General features: G+C 49.3%; 2 protein-coding genes across 6 annotated transcripts in view; one reads left to right on the top strand and one right to left on the bottom strand.

Moving 5' to 3' along the window:
* The first annotated feature begins 354 nt into the window (after positions 1-354).
* Positions 355-6,203, top strand: ARL6IP4 (ADP ribosylation factor like GTPase 6 interacting protein 4). 5 transcript variants are annotated; one of them, XM_015877736.2, is made up of 6 exons: positions 355-691; positions 766-1,074; positions 1,560-1,677; positions 3,320-3,389; positions 5,564-5,702; positions 5,951-6,203. In XM_015877736.2, exons 1-5 carry the CDS (start codon positions 556-558, stop codon positions 5,693-5,695), a joined length of 765 nt encoding a protein of 254 aa, XP_015733222.1. In that variant the 5' UTR covers positions 355-555; the 3' UTR covers positions 5,696-5,702; positions 5,951-6,203. The 5 variants fall into 5 exon arrangements, 4 of the variants coding, with proteins under 4 accessions (XP_015733222.1, XP_015733221.1, XP_015733220.1 ...); XM_015877735.2 differs by having other exon boundaries at positions 362-691; positions 5,954-6,161; XR_001558471.2 differs by lacking the exons at positions 5,564-5,702; positions 5,951-6,203 and adding exons at positions 3,545-3,724; positions 3,902-4,304 and having other exon boundaries at positions 363-691.
* The window catches only part of PITPNM2 (phosphatidylinositol transfer protein membrane associated 2), a 104,372-nt gene continuing 87,367 nt past the window's right edge, over positions 6,047-23,051 (bottom strand). Inside the window, 10 exon segments of the mRNA XM_032447868.1 lie at positions 6,047-8,556; positions 9,315-9,443; positions 10,475-10,658; positions 10,749-10,898; positions 11,587-11,735; positions 12,093-12,209; positions 12,399-12,515; positions 13,614-13,762; positions 16,793-16,957; positions 21,234-21,383. Coding sequence (XP_032303759.1) covers positions 8,212-8,556; positions 9,315-9,443; positions 10,475-10,658; positions 10,749-10,898; positions 11,587-11,735; positions 12,093-12,209; positions 12,399-12,515; positions 13,614-13,762; positions 16,793-16,957; positions 21,234-21,383 — 1,655 coding nt within the window. The 3' untranslated portion in view covers positions 6,047-8,211.

Genomic DNA, 23,051 nt, shown 5'->3' with positions numbered 1-23,051 from the left:
ATAGCTCCTCCAAACTTTAACACTGTAAGGAGAAAAGTGTGTTACAGATATAGGTCAAGCTAATACATAATCAATAGTCTCCTCCTCAGTTTGATTACATATTCATTACATTCCCTATGGCCCCATTCCTCACAACCCCATTCCCTCATTCCCCCTGACCCCATTCCCCGCGACCCTTGCCGTTGTTTTGGGGTGAAATTCTTCTGTTTTCTTCTTGGTGTTATCTGCTGGTATCGTTCTCCCATGTCTGCATCATTTTGCCCCCCCCCCCCCGCAGCCTCGTCCGGTCACTGTTGGTTCCGCCGAACCCCGGAACCATGGAGCGCGGCGCGGGACCCGGGCGGCGCCTTATAGTGGTAGTGACCGGAAGTAGGTGGGAGACCGGAAGTGTGTACCGGGGCCGTGTAACGGTGATGAGCGGGGATAACGGCGGGCACGTGCACGTGGCGGCGGCGCGGATCGGCAGCTCTTAAAGGGGCCGCGCACCTTTTAGATCCCTTTGGCATTCCCAGCCGGGACGTGGTGCTGATCTCTCTCCGTAGGCCTCAGCGCATCATGGCCCGCGGGCGGTCCCGGAAGCGGTCCCGGAGCAGCAGCCGCAGCCCGTCCGGGAGCAGACGGGGGGAGCGAGGAGAGACGAGAACGGCGGCATCACCGGGAGACAGGGCGAGCTCTATGGCCGGCAGGGAAGGTAGGGAGGTGATACAGCCCCCTTGTGGTGCATCCCCCCTTGGTGCTGTGCTGACCCCCCGCTGTGTGTTGCAGGAAGGAAGAAAGAGAGAAAGAAGAAAAAGAAGAGGAAGGCAAGAGCTTCGTCCTCCAACAGTTCGTCCTCCTCATCGTCTTCCTCCTCCACCTCCTCCTCCTCCTCCTCCAGTGATAGTGACACCAGAGTGAAGCGACACGGCAAAAGGAAGGGGGGGAAACACAAAGAGAAGAGGAAGAAGAAGAAGATAAGGAAGAAATTGAAGAAGAAGTCGAAAGATGTCAAGGAGGAGAGAGGTGTGGGTGAGGCACTGCCCGGCCCTTCGCTGGAGTTGTGGCAGAAGGAGCAGCAGGTGGAGCCTGGGCCAGGTAACTCCAGGCTGAGGAATGGCTGCTGCCCTCCACATGAGTTGAGGTTGGGCACAAAGGGGCACCCAGCTCTTCTCCCGGCGTGGCTCACAACAGTAAATGTAAGGAGCCACACTTGGGAGTTCATTGATGAATTTCATTCTGATTTGTGGATCAGAGCTGGGAATAAAGATGCTGGATGAGTAACAGCAGTGACATTCAGGCTAGATGGGGCTGTGAGCAACCTGGTCTAGTGGGAGGTGTCCCAGCCTGTAGCAGGGAGTTGGAATTACAAGATCTTAAAGGTCCCTTCATACCCAAACCATTCTATAATAAAGCTGCTGCCTACATTCATTTGGGACATGAAGCACACCCAGACTGTACCTTGCGTGGTTTTTTTGTTAGACCACCAGGATCTGGCGCTGTGTTCCCATCTGCTCACTGCAGGAACAGTGCTGTGTCTGCTGGTCCTTCCAGCTCAGCTCTGACTAATGGACACGTTCCAGTTTTGACAGATGAGCAGAAGTCCCGGATCCAGGCTATGAAACCAATGACAAAGGAGGAATGGGACGCGAGGCAGAGTGTTATCAGAAGAGTCGTGGATCCTGAAACGGGGAGAACCAGGTATGGTTTGCTTTGGGCAGAAGAGAGGTGATGCATCTGTCCATCCCTATCAAGGTTGAATGGGGTGGGATCCTGGAAGATGTGCAGTACTGCCTGGAGTCAGGTCCCACTCAGCAGTAAGATCTGCCATGCAGGTCCTCTCCATCAAACCTGCTGTAACTGACCCTGAAAGTGGCAGTTTTATACCATGTGGTATAAAAAAACTTCACTATACAGAGCTGCAAAATACCCTTCCCAGCCACAGGTGCCCCAGGTCCAGTTAGGGAGTGGGTATGTTCCCCTTGGAGTTACAGAAAACGGGGTGAAGTCTGTATAGCTGCTAAGTGGAAATGACCCAGTTTGTAATAAGCTGCATCTTCCAGCAAGCAGAAAACATAATGGTGAGGGGAATTGGGTATGACAAGTCCAGTCTTAAAATAGAAGGCAGGCTGCAGGGCTCAGAGAGGTGTGGAACTAAGGTCAGTTCCCTGTAAAGCATGTAATGAAGAGAATTAAATTCCTGTTCGTGTTAGGGGGTGTGAGCTGCCTTTGATGATGCTGGAAATACGCTTGGGTGAGATGTCCTGATCTGGCTGCATTCCAGGCCAGAACTGGCTCCTATTCAGGAGCAGACCTGAATTCAGTGGAGGGGGGAAAGAAATAAAAGTTTTTCAGAGGCTGAGTCCACTGCTGTTGACAGTGAAGCTTCTGCAGATGATGGGGTGGCAGGAGATGCTTCTGTAGAGGGTATTTTCTCCTGCAGTGTGCAAGCATGACTGGTTCAGCACACAACAAATGCAGGGCCCTCAGCCTTGGACAGGGCTGGTTGGTCCCTGCAGGGTGGGGGCACCACAGCTGTGCTGGCTGCAACCTGCTGATGCTCATCTCGTAAGAGCAAGGGAAAAACTTGCTATGCTATTTAAGTTTGATAGGGCCCAGATGATGTGTTGTGGTTTAACCTGTCAAGGTGCTAAGCACCACAAATTTGTTCACTCACTCCCCTCCTTCCTAGTGGGAAGGGGGAAGAGAATCAGGGAAAAGAACAAGGTGGAACTCGTGGGTTGAGATAAAACTATTTATTAAGATAGAGGAAAAGATAATAGTTATGACAAATATATATAAAAGTATGTATAACAAGTGATGCACAAGCAATTGCTCACCACCCCCCAACCAATGCCCAGCTAGGGCCGTAAGCAGTGAGAGGTGAACTCCCACCCCCTTCAGAAGTCCTTCCCCTGGATGCTGTATGGTATCAAATATCCCTTTGTCCAGTTCAGTCAGCTGTCCTAATTCTGTTCCCTCCCAGCTCCTTTTGCCCTTTTCTCTACAGCACTGCTTAGCAGACACTATAAACATCAGTGTGTTATCAGCACTGTTTTTCTCCTAGAACCAAAACGTAGCATTATACCAGACACTGAAGGAAAATCCATCCCAGCTGAAACTAAGACAAGATGGTACCTGATAGAGCGTCAGGGGTTGGGGCAGTCCCTTGGCTAGCACAGAGGTGCATCAGCCCATCTCATGGCCCTCAAGTGCCCATCTCAAACACTGCTGGAGCATTTTGTTCAAATTTTGTTTTCCTTGCACATACTGCATGGGGCAGGGGGAACCAGCGTGGCTGCCAGATAGTCCTCATGCCTTGTGGTTCTTGCTTGTCTTCCAGGCTTATTAAGGGAGATGGAGAAGTGCTGGAGGAGATCGTCAGCAAGGAGAGACACAAGGAGATTAACAAGGTACCGGGGCTGATGGCTGGGTTGTTTTGCCTCTCGGTGGGTCCCACCAGGACAAATGAAGTCCTGGCAGCCCCACAGAGGCCCCAGCCAGTGAGTGCTGTGGTCTTTTGTCCTGGGGAAGGCCGTGCTCTGAGTGCCCATCTCTCCCCTTCCAGCAAGCTACCCGTGGGGATGGGCTGACCTTCCAGGTGAGAACAGGGATGCTGCAGTGAGCCTGTGCTGTAGCGGTGCCGTGGACCCGTCCTGCTGCGGGTACAGCCCTGGTGCACTGATGAGCTGGACCTGCAGGCAGCACCACATCAGTATGCTTCCCTGGGGGCAGTGTCCTTCACTCTGTAAGTTACTGACTGGGAAGGAGACCTTAATGGTTCATCTGTTAAACCACTTCACTCCTCCCTCTTGTGACCGGGGCCAGCATGGCTGTAACGCTGCTTGCCCTGGTGACCCTTTTAAGGCCTGAGGAGCTCAGCAGCACTGAGATGCTGATGCCTTATCTGGGCTTTTGTTGGCAGGAGCTGGCACAGGGTCTGCAGCAGGGCTGCAATACCTGCAGCTGTGTCTTCCCTTCAGGGGCTGCTCCAGCTGCCCCATGCACTGAGAACCTGGGGGGCAGGAGTTTTGCTCACCCATTGTGTGGAGAGGAGCCTTTGCCTTGCTCTCTTCCTGCCCTTTCCTGCAGCGCAGGCCCCACGCGGCAGCAAGGCTCTGAGCAGCTTGGTGCCCGTTCCCACAGCAGCCATAATACAAATGGATGTTGTTTTCCCCCACTGCAAAGGCTGCACATCTACAAACTTTAAAAAAAGAAAAAAAAAGAAGCAGTGGTTGTAGGACAAATGAGTGCTGCAGGACTGTTCTGCACACGTTTCCACTCTCTGTTTGTTGCTCTAACCCCCATTAAAGTGATGCCTGCTCACATCCTGGGCTTTGTGACTTCTGTTTCTAGAAACTCCCAAATAAGCAGACAGAGACAAGCCTTCCCATTTCTTTAATCTGTGTAACTCACAATGATACTGTACACAAAGCACACCCAGGTGTTGGGACAATGCACTAACAGCAAGGAGGAGAAGGAAGTTGTACAGAAGGTTGGTCACACGCAAGCAAGTTGTCCGCACGGCGCTGTACACCGCGCTGTGCCCTCTGGCGGTTCCCCACGCACCCACCTGTCACCCCCACCCCCACCCCAGAGCAATTTTTTATAAATAAAATATAATTAACATCGTTGAATATAAAACCGACAGTCGAGGTTATCAACAGGCAGAGGACGGGGAAGGGACCGTAAGGCTTCTAGAACTAATAGGAAATGCAGCAAAGTGGCAATACCTGAAGAAGGGGCTGCTACAGCAAGCACGGCGGCTGCTGGCGGAGCGGCGGCGGCGATGAGCCTTTGGCTGGTTCCTGCTCTCGGCTCGCGGATCGGACACTGTAAACGTTTTTGGTATGAGAATTTCACCTCGTCTGACGGTGTGAGCAACCCAGGAAAATGGCTCGGAGTGAATGCGTGGTTTTAAAGATTTTAAAGGGACACTGTCAGGTACAAAGTCTGGCCCGATTGTTTTGGGAATACAAAAAGCTGCTTGTTAGAAAAATCTGAGCTCCAAGGCAGAGTTTGACTCTGATGGAAGCAACTGAAAAAAAAAGGGGGAAAAATAGAAGAGAAGCCTAAGGCAGCCTGTGCAGGGTGTGCTGTGTTGGGTGAGTGTGGGAATAACATGGGCTGAGGGCTGCCCCAACAGCCAGAGGGAGGAGGCCAAGCAACTTTTCAAAGCAAACAAGTTGTTTGTAACAAGGATAAATTAGATCTTGAACCTGACAGTGCCCCTTTAGCAAGGATGGAATATACGTGTGTGTTCCCCTCCCTGCATCCAAATGGATCCTCTTCCAGACACGTGGAAAGGCATTGAGTCACATGCATCGCTCTCCAAAACAGCTCAGAACAAACAGGTTATAAACACAGAGATAAACTATTGCTATTGTTCTTTGAGTGAGTAGCACGTTGATCTTTGCTTCGGAGAGATGAGTGCCAGATGGGGGTGGCTGAAGATAGACTGATGTAAACTGTGATGGACTGAATTGGTGGAGAAAACTCATTGGCATATTTCCTGGTAACTACACCCACGTCACCTGGTATTATTGCAGCAATAAAGGTCCTGCTCTACAATTGCTTCTCCATGTAGGATTTGCACAATGGCAGCAGATGGGGGGCAAGGAAAGGACCTGGGGAATTTCAAGAAGCTGAACAGAGGGCGAGGATGGAGCGCTATGATTGTCAGTCTAACTGGTCAGCAGCTGCTGGGAACGTGAAGTGATGGAGAGGTGAGTATAATATTGCACTTCTGCATTCATTGACAGTTACATTAAAGTTGGTCCATGAAGTAATTGCTTTGTACATAATGCCTGAAACAAAAAGCTACATTTTTAAATATGAATAAACCCTGAAGGCTCCAGTCCCTCCAGCCAAATGTCTTCCTCTATATAAATAAATAACTTTCAATTTTACATACCCACTTTTGATGCTGAAAAATTTACATTCGCCTCTTTTTTTTACACTATCTACACGTAAGAAGATGTGAACATCTCATCAGCACTGGAGGACGCGCAGATTGTGCCTCACCTCGGTGGAGGACTTTGAGGAAGGAAGAATTTTGCAAAAGGCCATATCCAAATTTGCAGACATTTATTTTGTGATGTGGTTTGGTGACTTCACAGGATGGATTGTGGCTTGGCTTCCTACTCGGATGGCAACTGTTTGATCGAACATTCGACTAGCAAAAAGAAAAAGCTGGGACAATTCACATTGGTTTTAAAACCCAGTAAGCTCCGGATGTACATTCAGAGGGAGCTCAGCTGAGTCCACAGAAAGGGAAGTCAGTTTTCGGTAATAAAAGTCATCGGATACATTCTGTAATTGAAGAACTATCAAAGAGAAGTGGTTACGCGGTGTGCGGTCAGGCTGCAGGACGGGGAGCTGCACTGTGTGGGCAGCAGCCTCGGCTCAGCACTGTCCCTCGGTCGACCCAAAGCGCCGTGAGCACCAGGTCTGAGGTGCCCGATGTGAGATCTGCCTACCGTGGCCCAGGGCCGATGAGCAGAGCAGTGTTCACAGTGCTGCGTGTCTCAGTGCGGCCGTCCTGCGCTTTATATTGAAACAGTTAATAAAATGAAGCAGCCAGTCTAAAAAATTTTGTTATAAATAAGATCATCGGAAGTAGAAAGTGATATAAATACAGGAAGGTGCGGTGGGGGAAAGCCAGGTTACACGTAGTCGGGGTGCTCAGTAGGACTATAAAATCTCCATGTGAAGAGGCCATCTGGAGCCTGTAAATGGGCCCCTCAGGTGTGTGCAGGGAGGGAGCCGGGCCCCTGGCTGAGGGCACGGGGCTGCGGGGCTCTTTGCTGAGCCCCCACACCAGGCACTGTTCTCACCTGCAGCACAGTGGGCAGCTCCCTCTGCCACGCACAGCCCCGGCTCCAGCAGCGCACCGACCACCAGCTCAGGCACATCCACTGAGAGACACACCAGGAAAATTAAGATATGGCCTTTTCTTACGCTTGCCCGACTCTGTTGGCACACTTCCTTACAGTCTCCTTACTGCTGGAAAAAACTTCTGCACAGGATTATTTTCTTTAAATATATACACATACATATATATATGTGTGTGTGTGTGTGTGCATACGTATATGCACATCTATATATACAGATATACACACACACACACACCCTGGTAGCAATATTTAATTGTCATGCACTACAAACAGTTGGGTGTAGCTACATGAGATGGTAACAGGTTTCCATTCTAAAAATCATCAGTGCAAAAAACAATGAGGTTTTACAGTTCAGTAACTACAGGTCAAAGAAGCAAGTCTGGTTCCCACTGAAGCTGCTACTGAACTTGGAGAGAACCCAGGAAGAAGAAAATGTCTCCGAGGTGGGTGTTGAGAGAGTCAGACCCTGCATTTGGATGAGAAGAACGGCTTGCAAATATATGGTGGTTAGTTTTGGAAATAATATATAGCAATAATATTTGGAGATTTAACAGCAAATTAAGTGTCTGAGGCTTGTGACAGCTTAAACAGAATAGTCTGTATTCTTCTTTTCAGAGGTCAATGCACTCAATTCCATTGGCTTCTACAGTGTCTCTTTAAAAAATAATAGTAGTATCGACCCCAGTTGCTTGGGTGTGAATCTGCCAACATTCTTCTCCTACCAACAGCATCGACACCGTTCTGCTTTGCCACTACACATACTCCTTAAGAACGTGGCTGAACGTGAAGCCCTCTGTACAGGTAAAGCTCTTGGTTGCTCTGCCTGGCACAGCCCATGCCAAATCCAACACCTGGGGCTGTCTGTGCCGCAGTAGCAGTGCTCACTGACCCCAACTCCATCCCTGCACCAGCAGAGCCCCTCCAGCGGCTCCTGGGACAGCCACAAGCAAATTCCCCAACCTCACCCCCTGTTCTGTGGCTCTGAGGACAGCACTCGGTCACACACACTGGAGCGATGGCTAAGAAGGTGAGGAGGCACGTATTTACAGTCACTATACCTGGATAAGAGAAGGAGGCAGGAAAGAGCGCAATCTTGACCTGGAGACTTCCCCCCCCCAATTTCCAGTTGTTCCTTGAGCTCATGCCACACAAACCTGACGCTCCCGCTTGCAAGGCCTGAACATTCCGTGTGGGAAACATCCCATCTCTTCCCAGAATACCACGATGTTATGAGAGTAGCACCATATTTACCCCTTCCACATTAACGCCGGCCTCATCCCTCTTTCCTTTTGTTCTCTCCTCCGGTGGCTGCAGCCGACAGTCGCTGGCTCTGGCTCTGCTATTTCTGCCCCAGGAAGCCAGACTCCAGGCGGGATGGTGTGCTGCGGCCCCAGCACCCCGTGGCGATGCTCATACTTCTTTGGCTGCGTTCCCTGTCCCTCTCCTTGTCGCCATCAGACTGGCTCTGGGTGCGCTCAGGGCGATGGCCGGCGCTGCCTCCAGCTGCTGAGGGCTGGGAGGAGATGGTCCGCAGCAGGTGGTTCCTTTTGCGCAGGAACTCAGTCTGGCTGGGCAGCCCGAAGCTGCCCTTCCGCAGCGCCATGCGCGTGGTGTTCTTGGCGGGGCGTGAGCGATGGTTGTACTCCAGCTGGGCCAGGTGGGCTGCATAACCCTCTGTGATGAACTGCAAGACAAGAGGGATGAGGGTGGGGGAACACATCGTGTTTCCCCGGTAGGCACTGTGCAGCTGAAGGCTTTTGCTGTGCCAGCTTTGCTGGGGGCGATGCATAAAACAGTGAGCCTTTCAGACATGATAGGTCCTGGTACAGGGGGTGGTTCCTGTCCTCTTAGGATCACAGAATTGCTTGAGTTGGAAGGGACCTTTAAAGGTCATGTAGTCCCACTGCCTGCAGTGCTCAGGGACACCCACATTTCCATCAGTGCTCACAGCCCCATCCCCTGACTGTGCAGGGATGGGTCACCTCCACCTCTCTGGGCACCCTGTGCAGTGCCTCATCACCCTTATTATAAAAATTTCCTTATACCCAGTCTAAATCTGTCTCTAAGTTTGAAACCAATTCTCCCTGTCCTATCACACTGACCCTGGTAAAGTCTGTTCTTTCTTAAAGCCCCATCAGACACCGACAGGCTGCTCACAGCTCTCCCCAAAGCCCCTCTTCTCCAGGTCACACAGCCCCAGCTCTCATCCTGTGCTCACAGGGAGGTGTTCCATCCCTCAGATCATTTTTATGGCCCTCTGGACTCCAACAGGTCCACATCTCTCCTGTACTGAAAACTCTACATTTGGACACAGTAACCAGACAGCAAACACCAGCTCATCATCCAGTGCAAGGGTGACTAAATTCCCATTGCATCCCCTCCCATGTTAAGCCTGTGGCTTTCGGGGCAGCACCTGTGGGGCTCAGACCAGCTGGCTCCTACCTGACACTGGCTCTGCAGCTTCTTAGTGGGTCGGCCAACAATGTAGATGTGTGTGGGCGGGAGGCTGATGGAGCTGTACACAGAGATGTCCTTGGTGGATCCATATGCCGCATGGATCCTCATGTGGAGCTGCAGAGAGAAAAAGCAGCACGCAGTCAGAACATATGGGAGCTCCATGCTGCTCAACAGGCAGGGTTTGTTGTTTTTTAATAGCATTTGTGGGAATCTTAGGTCAATAACTTATGTAAGTTCCCAGCTGGATAACGCATCGCTGAGCAAAGCATTAATTAACAGAGCTGAGGATGTTTACAGGCCAGAACAAGAGGAGTAACAGCAACAGCAAAGCAGATCTGCCCTTGCTGCCTTTCCTTGAGGTCCACAGGGGGCAGGGATGGTGCACACTTGGCTGCCTGCTTGTCTCTGGGGGAGAGGAGAGCTTTGCAACCCCCTTCAGAGCCAGCATTAGCACGCAGCATTCCCCCCCAGTGGCCATGGTGCCATACACAATAATGCTACTCTGCTGCAGGACAGAGGGAGAAGGGACAGGCAGCAAAATACACTGCCTCTGGGGGCAGAGAACAAAGGCAGCTCTTGGACGAAGCCCTCATCAGTTCTGTTCAAGGCAGGGCACACGTGCTCTGGATGCTAGCAGTTAATCCACTTGTCTGACAGAGAAAAGCTTGCTCTATCCAAAGGTTTTCTAACCTCTGTGTGGGGTGACATTAAGACCTCCCTTGGGCTGAATGTTTGGGAGATGCTCCATGCACCTCTCCAGGCTGGGTGGTGCAAGGCCCCATTCCCCTCTGCCCTCTCCAAAGGGCACCCCAGAGCAGCAGGTTACACAATGGGCACTGAACAGGTGACTAAAGCACCTGAGGAGGGAAGGGAAGGCACTGCTCCCTATGTTTCACTTGGCATTTAAGTATTGGAAGAACCTGTGATGAAATGGGACAGCGCAGAGCAGAAATGACACAATTTAACAGCATGGGCACTTTTGCGGAGCAATAAAAGGATGAAAATAAAATGAACAGAGATTAATCTTCCACTGCGGGCCGCACTGCTGCCAAGAGACCAGTGCTGACAGGGGCAATTGGATGAGCAGCAATGTAACCTGTGCTACCACCTGTGCTACGGTCATATTTCAGCAGATGCAGGCTTACATCTGTGATGAGGGATTTCAGGAAGTTGGCCTTGTGCCGCAGTGGATCGTGAACGAGCCCATCGCAGAATGAGACGATCCCATGGGGGAAGTTGTGCTGTGCTAACCACGCTACCACCCTCTGCTTCTGCATGTCGGGGCGGCCCGTGACGTAGATAATGAGGTAGCCAAGGTCTTGCCAGTGCCTAGAAGAAAATCCACAGATCCACGGATTACAGACTTAGTGCAATGCTATGGTCAAAACAAACCAACCATTCCAAGCTCCTGCTGCTCACCTTACAACGTCAACTGCTCCGGCGCGGACTTTGGGGTCGCTGCCCATGATGGATACACTGGCAGCAAAGGAGCCGTCGATGCTGAACACCACAAACTCTGTCCCCTTTGGCAGAACTGTGATGTAGCTGTCTGCGTATGTGTGGTCACCCCTGGAAGGGAAACAGGTACTTCCAGTCCTTGATGTACAGAGGTTATATCAGAAGGTATCACTGAGTACAGAAGTGCACCACAAGCACTGAGCAGCACCTAAACCTGTCCCAGAGCCTGTAAGAGCCACCCCCAGTTACAGCAGTGATGGACACTGCAGGAAGGACTGTGTGATAAAGCATGGCTCAAAACTGTGCTCTGGAGCCCTACAGCCAGCGTACTTCAGTGGCTCAAAGTGTCAGCAACCAGAGCTCAGCTGGAACCACTTAGGCTGTAAATTATCCTGAGTACAAAGTTCTGCCCTTCAAGGACAAGTGTATATCATTTAAAATACACTTGGTTGTGCAGTTTTGCAGGAGACAGCAAGGCCATACACCTACGGCTGCAGAAGGCCTGCTCCTGCAACCAGAGCTCAATTACCATCCTACTGATGATGTAAGAGGCAGAATAAAACACAGACCTTCCTCTTACAGCAGCAGAGCACAGTTTTGTTCCCATTGCTAGCAAACCAGGCTCTGATCACATTCAATAATCAGAGCTGCCACACAAGGAGGGATCATGTTCTAGGTATCAAATGTCTCTTTAGTTATGAGTAACAGGTCTATGGCTGTGTCATGCAGCCCAAGTAGCACGTTTAAAGCCTATTGTATCCTATCAGAAACTAAGCCATGTTCACCCAAGGTACCTCACCTGACCACCATCTTGACGGGGTACACACCAATGCCCAGGCGCCGGTTCTCAGGGATGACATAAGAAATTCTGCCACTGCTGTTGCTGATCTCGGTGTCGAAATAAACCCACTCTCCTGACGGAGGCTGGGTCATGATGTGAATGTCCACCTGGGAAGACAGCGAGTCTGGGTCAAACATAGCACTGAAGACACCAATGAGCAGTAAAACAGGCCAAGGGTGAGCATCTTCCATCCAAGACCCTTTGGCATAGGTACTGCTTCTGGCCTCTGTGCCTTGCTAGATCTGAGCTGGGAAGCAATGGAACACTGCAATGCTGGAACAAAACCTGACCTCTGTGCTCAGTGCTGTTCCTAGTAGAAGCTGACACACAAATTGAAGCAGGGGAGCCTGATTAAGGGCACCAAGCCCAGGCAGGCAGTAAGGGAGCACTGACCAGTGCTTCCTGTCCCTGTCCCCCATTCTTTTCACCACCACCTGGTGCACAATCCCTATAACAGACGGTACCTTTTCTCCTGTGAGTGTGACCATATCTAATGGACCGTACATAAACCTTCCAGTCAGGGTTTGGGGCCCATCTTCATTAGCAATGGTGTCATTTATCCTGTGGTTGGCTGTGACATTCTGCATAAGACAAGAAGAAAAAAAGCAAAACCAAAAGGTCAGTCCCATGAGTTCACTAATGAAACATCCCACAGGGGAATGCCAAACACAACCAGACAAATTAGAGCATGGATTTCTCCCCCCAGTTCATCCACAACTCAGCTCCTCTATATGACAGTGCTCCCTGTTCCTGCAGGGGCAGCCCCTTACCCGCAGCTTCACGTGTGTCCTCTTACGCAGCCACTTCTCGCGGGGCTTGGAGGGGGTGAAGACAGACACCTCCTTCCCATCCAGCTCCAACACACTCGAATTCTCGTGTCTCATCACCTGTGGGAGGACAGAGGCCACCAGCACATCAGTCACTTGCACAGTGCCCCTTTCCTGCCTGAACCTCCTTCATCTCCCCAGCCAGCCCTGCCTAAAGACAATGCCTTGACAGAGATAGCCCAAGTTTACTGCTGGGCATTTGGTTTATCAACTAGCAGGTTTTAGAAGTTCCTCCCATAAGAGAAGGGAAAATAGTTTTCTTTTGAACTAGCAAAGCCTGTGGACACCACTGCCTTAATCCTAGTTGGGATGCAGGTAAAAAAGGAGGGTTGGACTGCCAGGAGGCAAAAGTTGCCTCAAACACAGCAGGAAGAGCCCTGCCCTTCCTCCAGGCATTCACTACTCCCACCTATGTTGCTCTTACTCTCCCCTTTCCACTCAAGAATTGAACACCACAGACCTCAAAGGCTAAGAGGTGACCTCTGGAGAATAAAACTATTCAACAGTTTTCTGCCTTGTCCAGAGATTAGAAACAAGTCCTTATTAGGGAAAGAAGTGGCTTGGTGTTCTGTAAGGGCAGCAAGAGGCCAGGGAATGTGAAAAACTAGAGTTTCAGGGCAGACATAGACACCAGAGGAGGAGGGATGCCACACCACAGAGGCAGGCACCAGCAGGCTGAGAAGAGATGGAGAGCGGCAGGATATGAAGTGCCACACTATGCTACAGACCCAGGTTTGGGCTAAACCCAGTGGGGCATTTTGTGTATAACTATGCACAATTATGGGTCTCTTGCTCTCTTCTTCCTCATTAAGTTCAATGTGGTTTCACAGCAGCTATCCAGCAAACAGATATACCTTGCTGGGTTAGATACAGCCCAAGAAGAAAGGGTCTCCCTACTCTCTGCTGCCTCCAGCACTGACATCTCTGTTGTTTATGGTTCCCACACAATTTAGAAAAGCACTGAAAGAAAGTTTGCCAACAGAGTCATAAATAATTGAGAGCTGCAGCGAAGGAGGCTGAGAGAGAGTGGGGACAGCTTAACAGCTGAGCTAACACAAAGCAAGCCCAAGCACCGTAGTGGGCAATGCACTTGGTTTTAGTTTTCTTTTTCTATTTCTATGCTCTTAAGGACCCAGGGCATAGCAGGGGCTGGAGGACCTGTCTCAGTAGGAAGGAGACGACGTCTGTGGACTCCCAGTAGCTGGCGTGGAAGAGATGTGGTAAGGCGACCGTAGGGAAAGCTGTCAGAGCGTCGGGACAGTAGAGAGCGTAGTCGATCCTTTTGGTTCCCCACCACTTGGCAGCAACTGGAAGCAAAAAGACCTGTTTAGACAGAGCAGGTTTGGACACACGCGCAGTCTCTGCCCCAGGGCTCTGGCTCCTGGATCCACATAGGGGGAGGTTGCTTCCTTGTTGGTCACACTGTTAAGAGGCAACAACCAACCCAGGGCTCAGTGCCTTCCCAGACCAAGGGAGGAACACATGGGGACAGCAGCACTTGAGCTCTCCTTATTTTAAGGAGATAGGAAGGCACCAGAGGGTGGGTATTAACTGGCCACTAGTCCAGACCCCAGGGGAGGGACCCAAGGCTCACATGCAGCCTAGGAACCCCTGTGCCAAAGCAGAAGACAAAACACGTCTCCGCTGGAGATAGGAAAGATGTGTGTGTATTCTGCCCGCTGCAGCATGTGCCCAGATCATCTCCAGTCCTGCTTCAAACTCCTTCACCGAGAAGTGAAAGACTTCAGCATCCAGATCTTGGCCACACTGCATAGGACTGGAAAACTGGGAGCCCATGTGAGACATAGAGTCCATCACAAGGCAGGGTGCTATGGCATGTGCTGCCAGGACTGGCAGTCCCAAGCAAGTCCTTGTTGCCCTCCCACGCCACCAAACTGCAGGTGTCCAGCCTCCCCAAGGAATACGGGCCATGAGGAAAGTGTCCAAAGGCTCTGGTACTCTGGTCCCCTGTGCAGGGACTTAAAAATACACTGTTTGGGTGGGCAAGATTAAAGAAAACATAGAAAAAAGTTTCTTTCCCCAGAGACAACAGCTCAGGCACAAGTGAGTGGCAACTGCCATACACAGGTGGCACCATCACACTTCAGCACTGCTTTGAACTCTGCCCGCTTACACATCCATTCCAGATCCATAACAAGCACATTTCAGCCCAAACCCTCCAACCCTAATAGCAGTGGAGTCCTTGACTCCTGCACACTCCAGCATGGAAGAGCACCCATGGAAAGAGAAGATGGACCCGGTCAGGACAGCAAGAGGAGGAGCTGTGTTTGCATGCAGATTGCAAGCTGGGGCTTTGACGGCCTTTTTCCTCAAACCTGGTTTTCTCAGTGACCAGTTTTTATGGACTTCTGGGAAGGCTGCCGGATATAAGGTACAATCCAACAAAACCCTCTTATTAAAGGAAAGCGAGCTAGTGAAGAACCCCGGTGATGAACTTAAATAATGGACCCAGCAGCCCCTTCCAGAGATCTGCTACATCACAGCAAAGCATAGAAACCAACAGCATCAGCACATCCCTACACCCAGCTCTGGTGTGCCAAATGCCCAAACCATCCTAATAGTCCCTGAGTTTCTGAAGAGGCTCCTCCTGGAAGAGGAGATGGGCACTGCTGGATCAACACGACTTTTCCAGATCACACAGGCACCTCCTTGCAGCCACTTCTGTCTGTGCCTTCCCAGCTGGCAGCTCCTGGTCATGTCCCAGCCTTTCACTTCTCATGCAATCCCTCAGCTTGGGTAACTTCAGAGTCTTTGCACAAGGCGGAGAGGATTTACTCTTCCACGCTCAAAAGACAGTATGAGGGCAGTGGAGGCAGAAGCATCACCCCAAAGCTCTGCCTATAAAAGCTCTTGCCAGGTGTTAGCAGTGTTATGACTGTCCTTTGGAGCAGAGTGACAGAAGTACTTGTTAAAATGCAACCAGAAATTGCAAGTGCCTCAGTGAAAGCAGACAGGTTTCTTGTGAAGTGTGGCCATTGAGTGAGAGAGGAGGCTGGTTGGAGTGGGTCTCTCCGGAATACCTTTCTTGATGTCCATGTCGGGTATCCGAAGAGCACAGTCTGCATCCTGGCTCGATGGCCCTTTGGGTTTCCTTCCCTTTGAAAGGACTTCATGTTTATGCTGCCTGTGTCTCTTGGACGAGGTTTGGGTGGGGGATTTGTGAGGGAGTGCGAGTAGGGACAGAAGGCTAAACCCTCTACAATGGTTAAGGTGGTGTTTGGTTTCTAAAAAGTAAAATAAATACAAAAACAAAAATCAAAGCAGAAATCACACTTAATACAGCACACATGCTGCAGGCAACATCAGCTCTATCCTTCAGAAGCTCTCGCTGAGGAACAAACCTCCTTTGTGCAAGGGCAGGTACTTTCTTCCTGCAGACATCACCTCAAAAAGGGCAGAAGCCTCTGCCCAGTGCCCACAGCCTTTTGGCAGCTCACACTTCCCTAGGGGAGCATTATTAAGCTCAGTAATTAATTATGAAGTGATTTGTTCATAGCCCTGTAATACAATGTGTTGTGAATGGAGCATCTCTTAAGTTTTCACCACTTTCTGGGACAAAAGTTCAGGCTGAAGTCTTTTCAGTTTTTAAGTTTGTTTGGTTTTCAGAGGTCCCTTAGGACTTTGTGCCATTAAACTCACACTCCAGCTGAAATAAGAATAGACTGAACTGCTAGCAGTTGTTCCTTATGATAGGAACAATTGTTGTCGTTCCTTATGGTATTTGCTAAAGAGTTATACAGGTTTTTATTAAAAATCAAAACCCTTATTTTCTCCTCACTCTGCTCTGGGACACAGCTCAAAACTCACTGACTCGTGGAGCTGCCCTCTAGGCTACAAAAGAGCTCTATTATCAATGCAAAGTAATAAACAACCTGATCTCTTCCTCCCTTTCAGCCTTATAGAAAGGCTGACTCGTCCCCTACTTCTGTGGATCACATTTACTGATCAACATCAAGCCGCACACCACCCTGCATTACACATCCCTTTGGATCAACCCTCACCACACACAGCAGCCAAACAATGCTCAGAGTTATGAGTTCTTATTATTGTGAACCATTTACACCATGATCGGCAGCACAGTCCAATACGCATAAGGCAGCACTGACCCCTGTATATTACCATCTGGTTCCTCCAAGGCAGACGGTAACACGCAGTGCTATGACAAAACCAGGTGAACAATTTCTTGTTGTTAATGGAAAGCATACCCCAGACAGACAGACGGACAGACAGAAGCTGCTTGGCTCTGACCTGGAGCAGGCCAGCTCAAGGTGTGGTGCTGAGACAGCAGTGGTGTTGGAGGGGGGTGAAACACTTACTGTTGGCTATGTTGGAAGCAGTGTAACTGTCTGCCATTCCTGAGACCTGGCTGGCAATGCTGATCTCACTGGCTCTCCGGAAGCCCCTGAACTGAGGGGCTGAAATGGGGGTGGACAGGGACGCGCTTTCCATGAAGACGGCACCATGAGACTGAACAACATCTGCTACAAAGTTGAAACAGGGAAATCAAAATATTAGACCAACAGACAGAGACTGGGCAAGATGAACTCGAGAGGAGGAAGAGGAGGAAAACAAGGCCCGTAGATGCAAAAAAAAAACACCTTTCAAAACTGATCTGAATGAAAAACATTTCATCGGAGCTCTAGTTTGGAAAGAAAGCAAACACCGCAGCAAGCAAAGAGGCATGCGGCAGGGAGAGCGGCCTTTGATTGAGGAAAGCAAAATAAGGAGCTCAGAAAACCAAGTCCAAAATGCCAAACAAAAATATCCAGGCAGACTTACTTAAGCAGCAATAACAGAAGCATGTGTCATACGTACAGATGTGAATATATACGGCTTATATATATCCACAGGGACAAAATAATCAAGGGAGGGGGAAAAAAAACAACGTTTAAAAAGGGATATTTGTTTTCTTGCAACATTTAGACTTCAACAAACATCTCCAAGACAGAAGTGTTAATGCAAAAAGTACCAAGAAAACATTTCATGCCTGGCAGGGATTAAATTTGAACTTGTGTTTTATTGCCGATTGATACGGCCAACACTCATTAAACTGAAGTAAGGGCTGTTGAGAGAAAGGAGTGCTGAGCACTTACATCTTCGGTCGGTGTTGGTGAATCAGGGAGCACTCCGACTCTGTGAAAACAGAGCTGCTTTTGTACAGCCTGCAAGTCTGGTTTTAGACCCCAACCTGAGGTTTACCAAGTGTGCCTTAACCCTCTAAGTACATCAATACAGAGCAGGAGGATTTCAAGTCATGCTCACATGGGCTGTATACATGTATCAGAGGGAAACGGACCTCAAAAGTTCAGGACTGGCAAACCAAGAGATGCTGGAAGTCAAGATAAAATCTCTGCATTTCAGCTTTCCCCCTCTACCAGAGGTACTGGCACCCACCCTTCTGCGGATGCAGTGAGGCCAAATTCAATGTCTCTGGGTTATCCCTCAGTCCTGCAGTGCAGGGGATTTATTGTGCCAGTACCAAGTGTTCTCCATAGCAGGCAGCACAGGTGTGACAGTAACATGCACAAGCGAAGCTACTCACTACTGTCTTAACGTTGCCCATCTCTGCTGTACCTGAGTAGCAGCATCTGAACATTTTTCAAGACAGGGCAAAGGTTGGTGTCCTCCTGGGCAGCAACGCCACAGGGAATGTAAGCACATTTCTCCCCCAGCCCAACATCCTCCACCTATTTCAGCCTCTTTAAATATCCCTGGGTTTGATCCCAGCATGTGGTTGACACAGGGTGTTTTTGGTTTATTTTAACACAGATCTTTTTTGCTTGGGGCTACTGATCTGCTTCCTCCAATCTCTCAGTTCACAGCAGCAGCGTCTGTGCCCACACAAATCTTGCTGCAGCAGAGGGAAAGGGAACGTTCGAAGCAGAAACCGGGTACCCACGTGTTGGTAAGAGATTTCTGTTCTCTGCAGGGAAAATCAGGCCACAAGCTGCTCTGTGTAAAAGCTTTGTGGACTGGATGATCTGAGCCACAGTGGGAGCCTTCCCTGATGATGAGCTTCACACACTGCCCACGTTGTGCCTGAAAGGCCATTACCAGCATCACTTTCTCAGCACTTTCCTCCTCTTTTCACCTTGCCTTGAGCTGCCAGCTGCCATCACTGCTACCAGCAGCCATAAGCCCATGGGCCAGTGTGGCTTTCTTACTGCAGAAAGCACCAGCACAAGCAGGCAGTTCAAGGACAGGCTGTACTTGGAGAACACAAGCCAAGCCAGGGGCTGGCTGCATTCACCCAGATGGGGTAAAGGGTCCAGTTCCCATTGCTGGTATCTACTGGCTGCATGAGCTGGGACAACCCTCTCAGCTCTCCAGGTTACCCCCTGACCTTCACTGTTAGAGTCTTCTGCAATTACCCTCTTCCATCACATCACATGGGTGCCCCTGCACAGCTGTAACACAGATGATGACCATCAACTTCCCTGAGCTCCATCAGACGTGATGAGAAGCTTGGCTTTGTCTGCACTAGGAAAAGTGCCAGGCTTTGCTCTTAGCCAGCACCGACCAGTGAAACCTGAACTTCTTTCCTCTCCCTTAGAAATAAACATCTGTGGCCTGAATTAGGAAGCAGCTGGAAGACACACTAAAGAGCACTACAACAATGCTACCCAGGAGGAAAGGCCTGGCCAAATGTGGGGCTGCCTGGGCTGATTGTGGCTCTGGCTTTGTTAACAGACCTTCACAAAAAGAGAAACCCACTTCCACAGCCCCTCTGAACCACCACAGTGTCACCACTGCAGTGATTTCCACTTGGACAAAAAAACAGTCTATTTTAGTGTCACTGAACTGCTCAATTCAGCACAGCCTGCACTGGTGGCAGAAACCTGCTTGGCTCTCTGCAGGGGATGGTGTGCAGTTCAACTGCAGCACTCCTGTTCCCAGCCCACCTGGGTTGCATTCACATTTCTCCCCTTCCCCCTGCTACATACCCTCTGTCTTTGAAAGATGTCAGTTTATAAGGAAAAGAAGGGCAGAAAATGGCAGGGCAGGAAGCAGGGGCAGAGAGCTGCCCCCCTCCAACCAACCTCCCTCAGCTCAAAGCTGCAGCGACAGTGACTTCCAGATGGGACACAACTCACAGGAGAACTAACAAACAACAGAAACCTAACAACTCATTTCCTCAACTCTGCATATTTTCTGTACCAGCTCCCTGTAGCAGCTCTGTTCTTGCCTTTTTGGGAATGATGTGAGAAGGGTGAATGGAGATTTTACTGCACTTCCAGAAGAGGTGCCGTAAGAAACAAAATGACTTCCCCCCCCCCCAGCTATAGATCTTTAACACCCATTTCTATGCTGTACTTTTTCATTTATGGACTCGTTTGTCAATGTCCTTAGTGATTGTTTTGCACTCAGCAAACGGCATCGGGCCATCCTCCTAATGTACTGCTGGCACTGAGTTAAGTCCTGGAGGTAGCAGAGTGGCAGATTTCAGTACGTGCTATTTGCTGTGCCACAGAAGTGGGGGATGCTGAAAGCACTCAAAAATACGTAAGGATCAATAAAACACAAAAGCCAGCCAGCTGCTCAGCAGGGCCAGGCAGGGCCTGCATCAGTCATCAGCCAGCACCGCGTGCCCTGCAATTGTTACCCTGTGATCAAGAGCCACACAGAGTGCTGCTGTCCTTATGTTTTTATGGTTGTGGAGCTCCTGCAGACCAGTGGCTGTACCTGCTGCAGTCAAAGCAAGCACTGCTCAGCCACATCGTGCTCTTGAAACACAGTGTAAGGAGCAGAGGATCTTCTAAAAGCACTGTCCTGACAGCAGGATGTATCAGATGACAGCTAAATAGCACTTCACCAGTGACTTCTAAAGGGATTAATACTACCAGATCCATTCCCTCTGCTTTGTTATGGAACATCACAGCCAACATGGCAACTGCACACCTACCAATCACCTGCACCTTTAGAAGACACACGGAGAGCCTATCTGGAAGAATCTGCAACGTTGCCATCCTGTATGACCACATAACATACATGGACGGTGATGGTCAGCTTGTTAAAAAGAAGCAAATAAATATAATGACAGCAGAACTGGGTTCTCAACTGGATATAGGAAAAAAAAAAGGTGAGAATGGGCAAGTGACACATGGGAAAGAAAAAGCTGAAAGACTCATTAAGATTGCAGTTGTAGCACCAGCCGCCACCAGAATAAATGAGGCCATGCAGCGTTTACCATGATAGAACAAAGCAAAACAAACTCACTGAACTTTGCTTTTAAGGCAGAAGTCGAGAAATTAATTGTAAAAAGCCAACACACAGCCACCTTGGGGTCTGAAAGCCTCATTCAGTGTACTCAGCAGAGCCACGAGGACTGTCCAAACACAGAACACTCAAAGGGACAAAATCTGGTCTGACACAGCATTAATGAGACTGCTGGCCATGGTGCAGTGTGGCTGATGGGGAGCTGCATCTTGCAGACAACCAGGCCAGTCCTGTGGGATCCTGTGCATGAACAAGGCACCCCAGGACTCCGTGCTGCTGTGCCAAAGCCTCTTCTGGCAGCATTGCCACCATAGGAGGAAGAAATGAAGCATGTGGCAGCAGCCTCCCCTTCCAAACTCAGCACTGCGGTCCCAACTCATCCTTTTCCTATTGGGTCTCCCAGACCCCATGAGATAATTTCACGTGGCACAGCCTGAGACACAGCATGAAGGCTTCAGCTCCAGGAGGTAACAAAAGGATCTCCAAAAAAGCACCCCGAGGACCCAACACCACAGACAGTACAAAGTGTAGATTACACACACTCAGCAAAACCGGCACTTTTATTGGAAACATCTTGCCAATTCAGTACGGGAACGGGGATACTTGTTTCCATGAAGCTGTCCTGGTTCTGGGCAGCACCCAGAGGGCTACTTTCCATGAGGAGGATGGGATTGTTCTGGATTGTCTCAACTAGAAGCAGATGGGGGGGAAAAAAACAAACACAGAAGGACAAAGAACAACAGACATGTGGCCACAACGTGTTAATGTACAAACAATTACAACCGAGCACTTCAACTATGAGGAAACGGGTCTTCAATGAGAGGACAACCTTCAAATAGAGCAAAAGAAACGAAACACGGGTGGCTTTCCAAACAGACCCACATCAGAGAGATTGGCTGGTAGCAAAATGATGGTGTTTGAATGCCAAAAGAAAAGGGAGCCTCTTCAGCAGCTTCTCCAAATGAGCTAAATCCACAAATAGCCAACAGATCCAGGGAAATCTTTTTACTATGAGGAAAAATAATACATGCTGTACGGGAAGATTTACTTGATTCAGACTTACAGCCTACACAGTGCAAAGCACAGGAGTAAGCAGGGATGTGAATCTGATTTCACTCTGCAAGTTGGTTGCAATGAAATGGGGACCCAACATCTAATACAGATGGCAAAAGTTGAAAAAAAATAATGGAAAATTGTCCTGGATGGGGGGGAGATGGAAAAAAGCCAGCTATCTGTGCAAGGAAATGCACACAGTAACATTACAAAGCATTTTGTGCATAATTGATTGTAATAATTGGGATTTTGAATTCCACGCGATCATCGAATCATATACCTTAATTACAGCAACAATTAACTTTTCTGGAGCATCCTACAATGAGCACTTCTGTGTTATTAGTGGCTTTGCAAACCATGGTCAGAACAGCCCTTCTAGATAATGCCCAAATCACAGCCATTTTTGGCTCTAATGGAAAGGAAGAGCCTGTTACTTTACGATAAGCAAATGAGGAGGCGTTGTTTTATATGGTCAGAGAATTTAAAGTTGCTTTCTTGGTCAGTTTTATTCATCATGTCAGAGCAGCATCTCTTACAGTAACAAGGCTCTGGGGCCCTGGAGAGGGTTTTGAAGTCACCCTACCCTTCCTATAGCTGAGCTAATTGCCATTTCACTCCTCTCCATTAGATCACGTACAAGTTTCTCTCTAAACTCAGACACAGCCAACCTCACAGAGGTGTAGGGAGGCACAGTAAATTAGTGAGATCACCGCTGTAGCACAGGATGATAACCAGAATGCAGGTTTAAGGTGCATTTCTTTGTTTTAAGGCTACTTGCAGTTGAAACCAAGAATATACACCCCCACAAATTTGGTTTTCAAGTTGCCACAGATTCCCCAAGCTGCCGTAACTGGACTGAGTACAAATGCAGTTGTGGGTGGATCCATTTTTAAGAAGTGTTGCAGCAAGATCTCTGCTAAATTTGACGAGTGGGGTCTGCAGAAAGTATTTGTTCGCTTTGCTAAATGCGGATTTTAGTTTATGCCCACTTAAACAAATCAGATCTCCAGATTCAGCAATTAAAACCATCTTTAAAGATACAGATATATAGAAGACCATATAAGTGGAAATCTACCAGAGTTTTAGAGGGGAAAACAAACAAACAAACAAAAAACACAATCCCAGTCTTCCTAGGCTGCTTTTGCATTTGACTCCAGTTTGCCAGCACGATTTCTTGCACACTATTAGTTTTACAGTAGCAACTCCTCACTACTCTATTGACTTTAAGTAGTCTTTGACTAAATGCCTCCTAACAAGGTAAAAAAAATAGAGTGAAACTGTCCTCCTTGCCCCAAAGCCCTTAAC

This window comes from Coturnix japonica, chromosome 15 (genome assembly GCF_001577835.2).
Source record: "Coturnix japonica isolate 7356 chromosome 15, Coturnix japonica 2.1, whole genome shotgun sequence".
Lineage (NCBI taxonomy): Eukaryota > Metazoa > Chordata > Aves > Galliformes > Phasianidae > Coturnix > Coturnix japonica.
The sequence above is the reverse complement of the archived record's forward strand: the minus strand, read 5'-3'. Positions and strand labels throughout refer to the sequence as shown.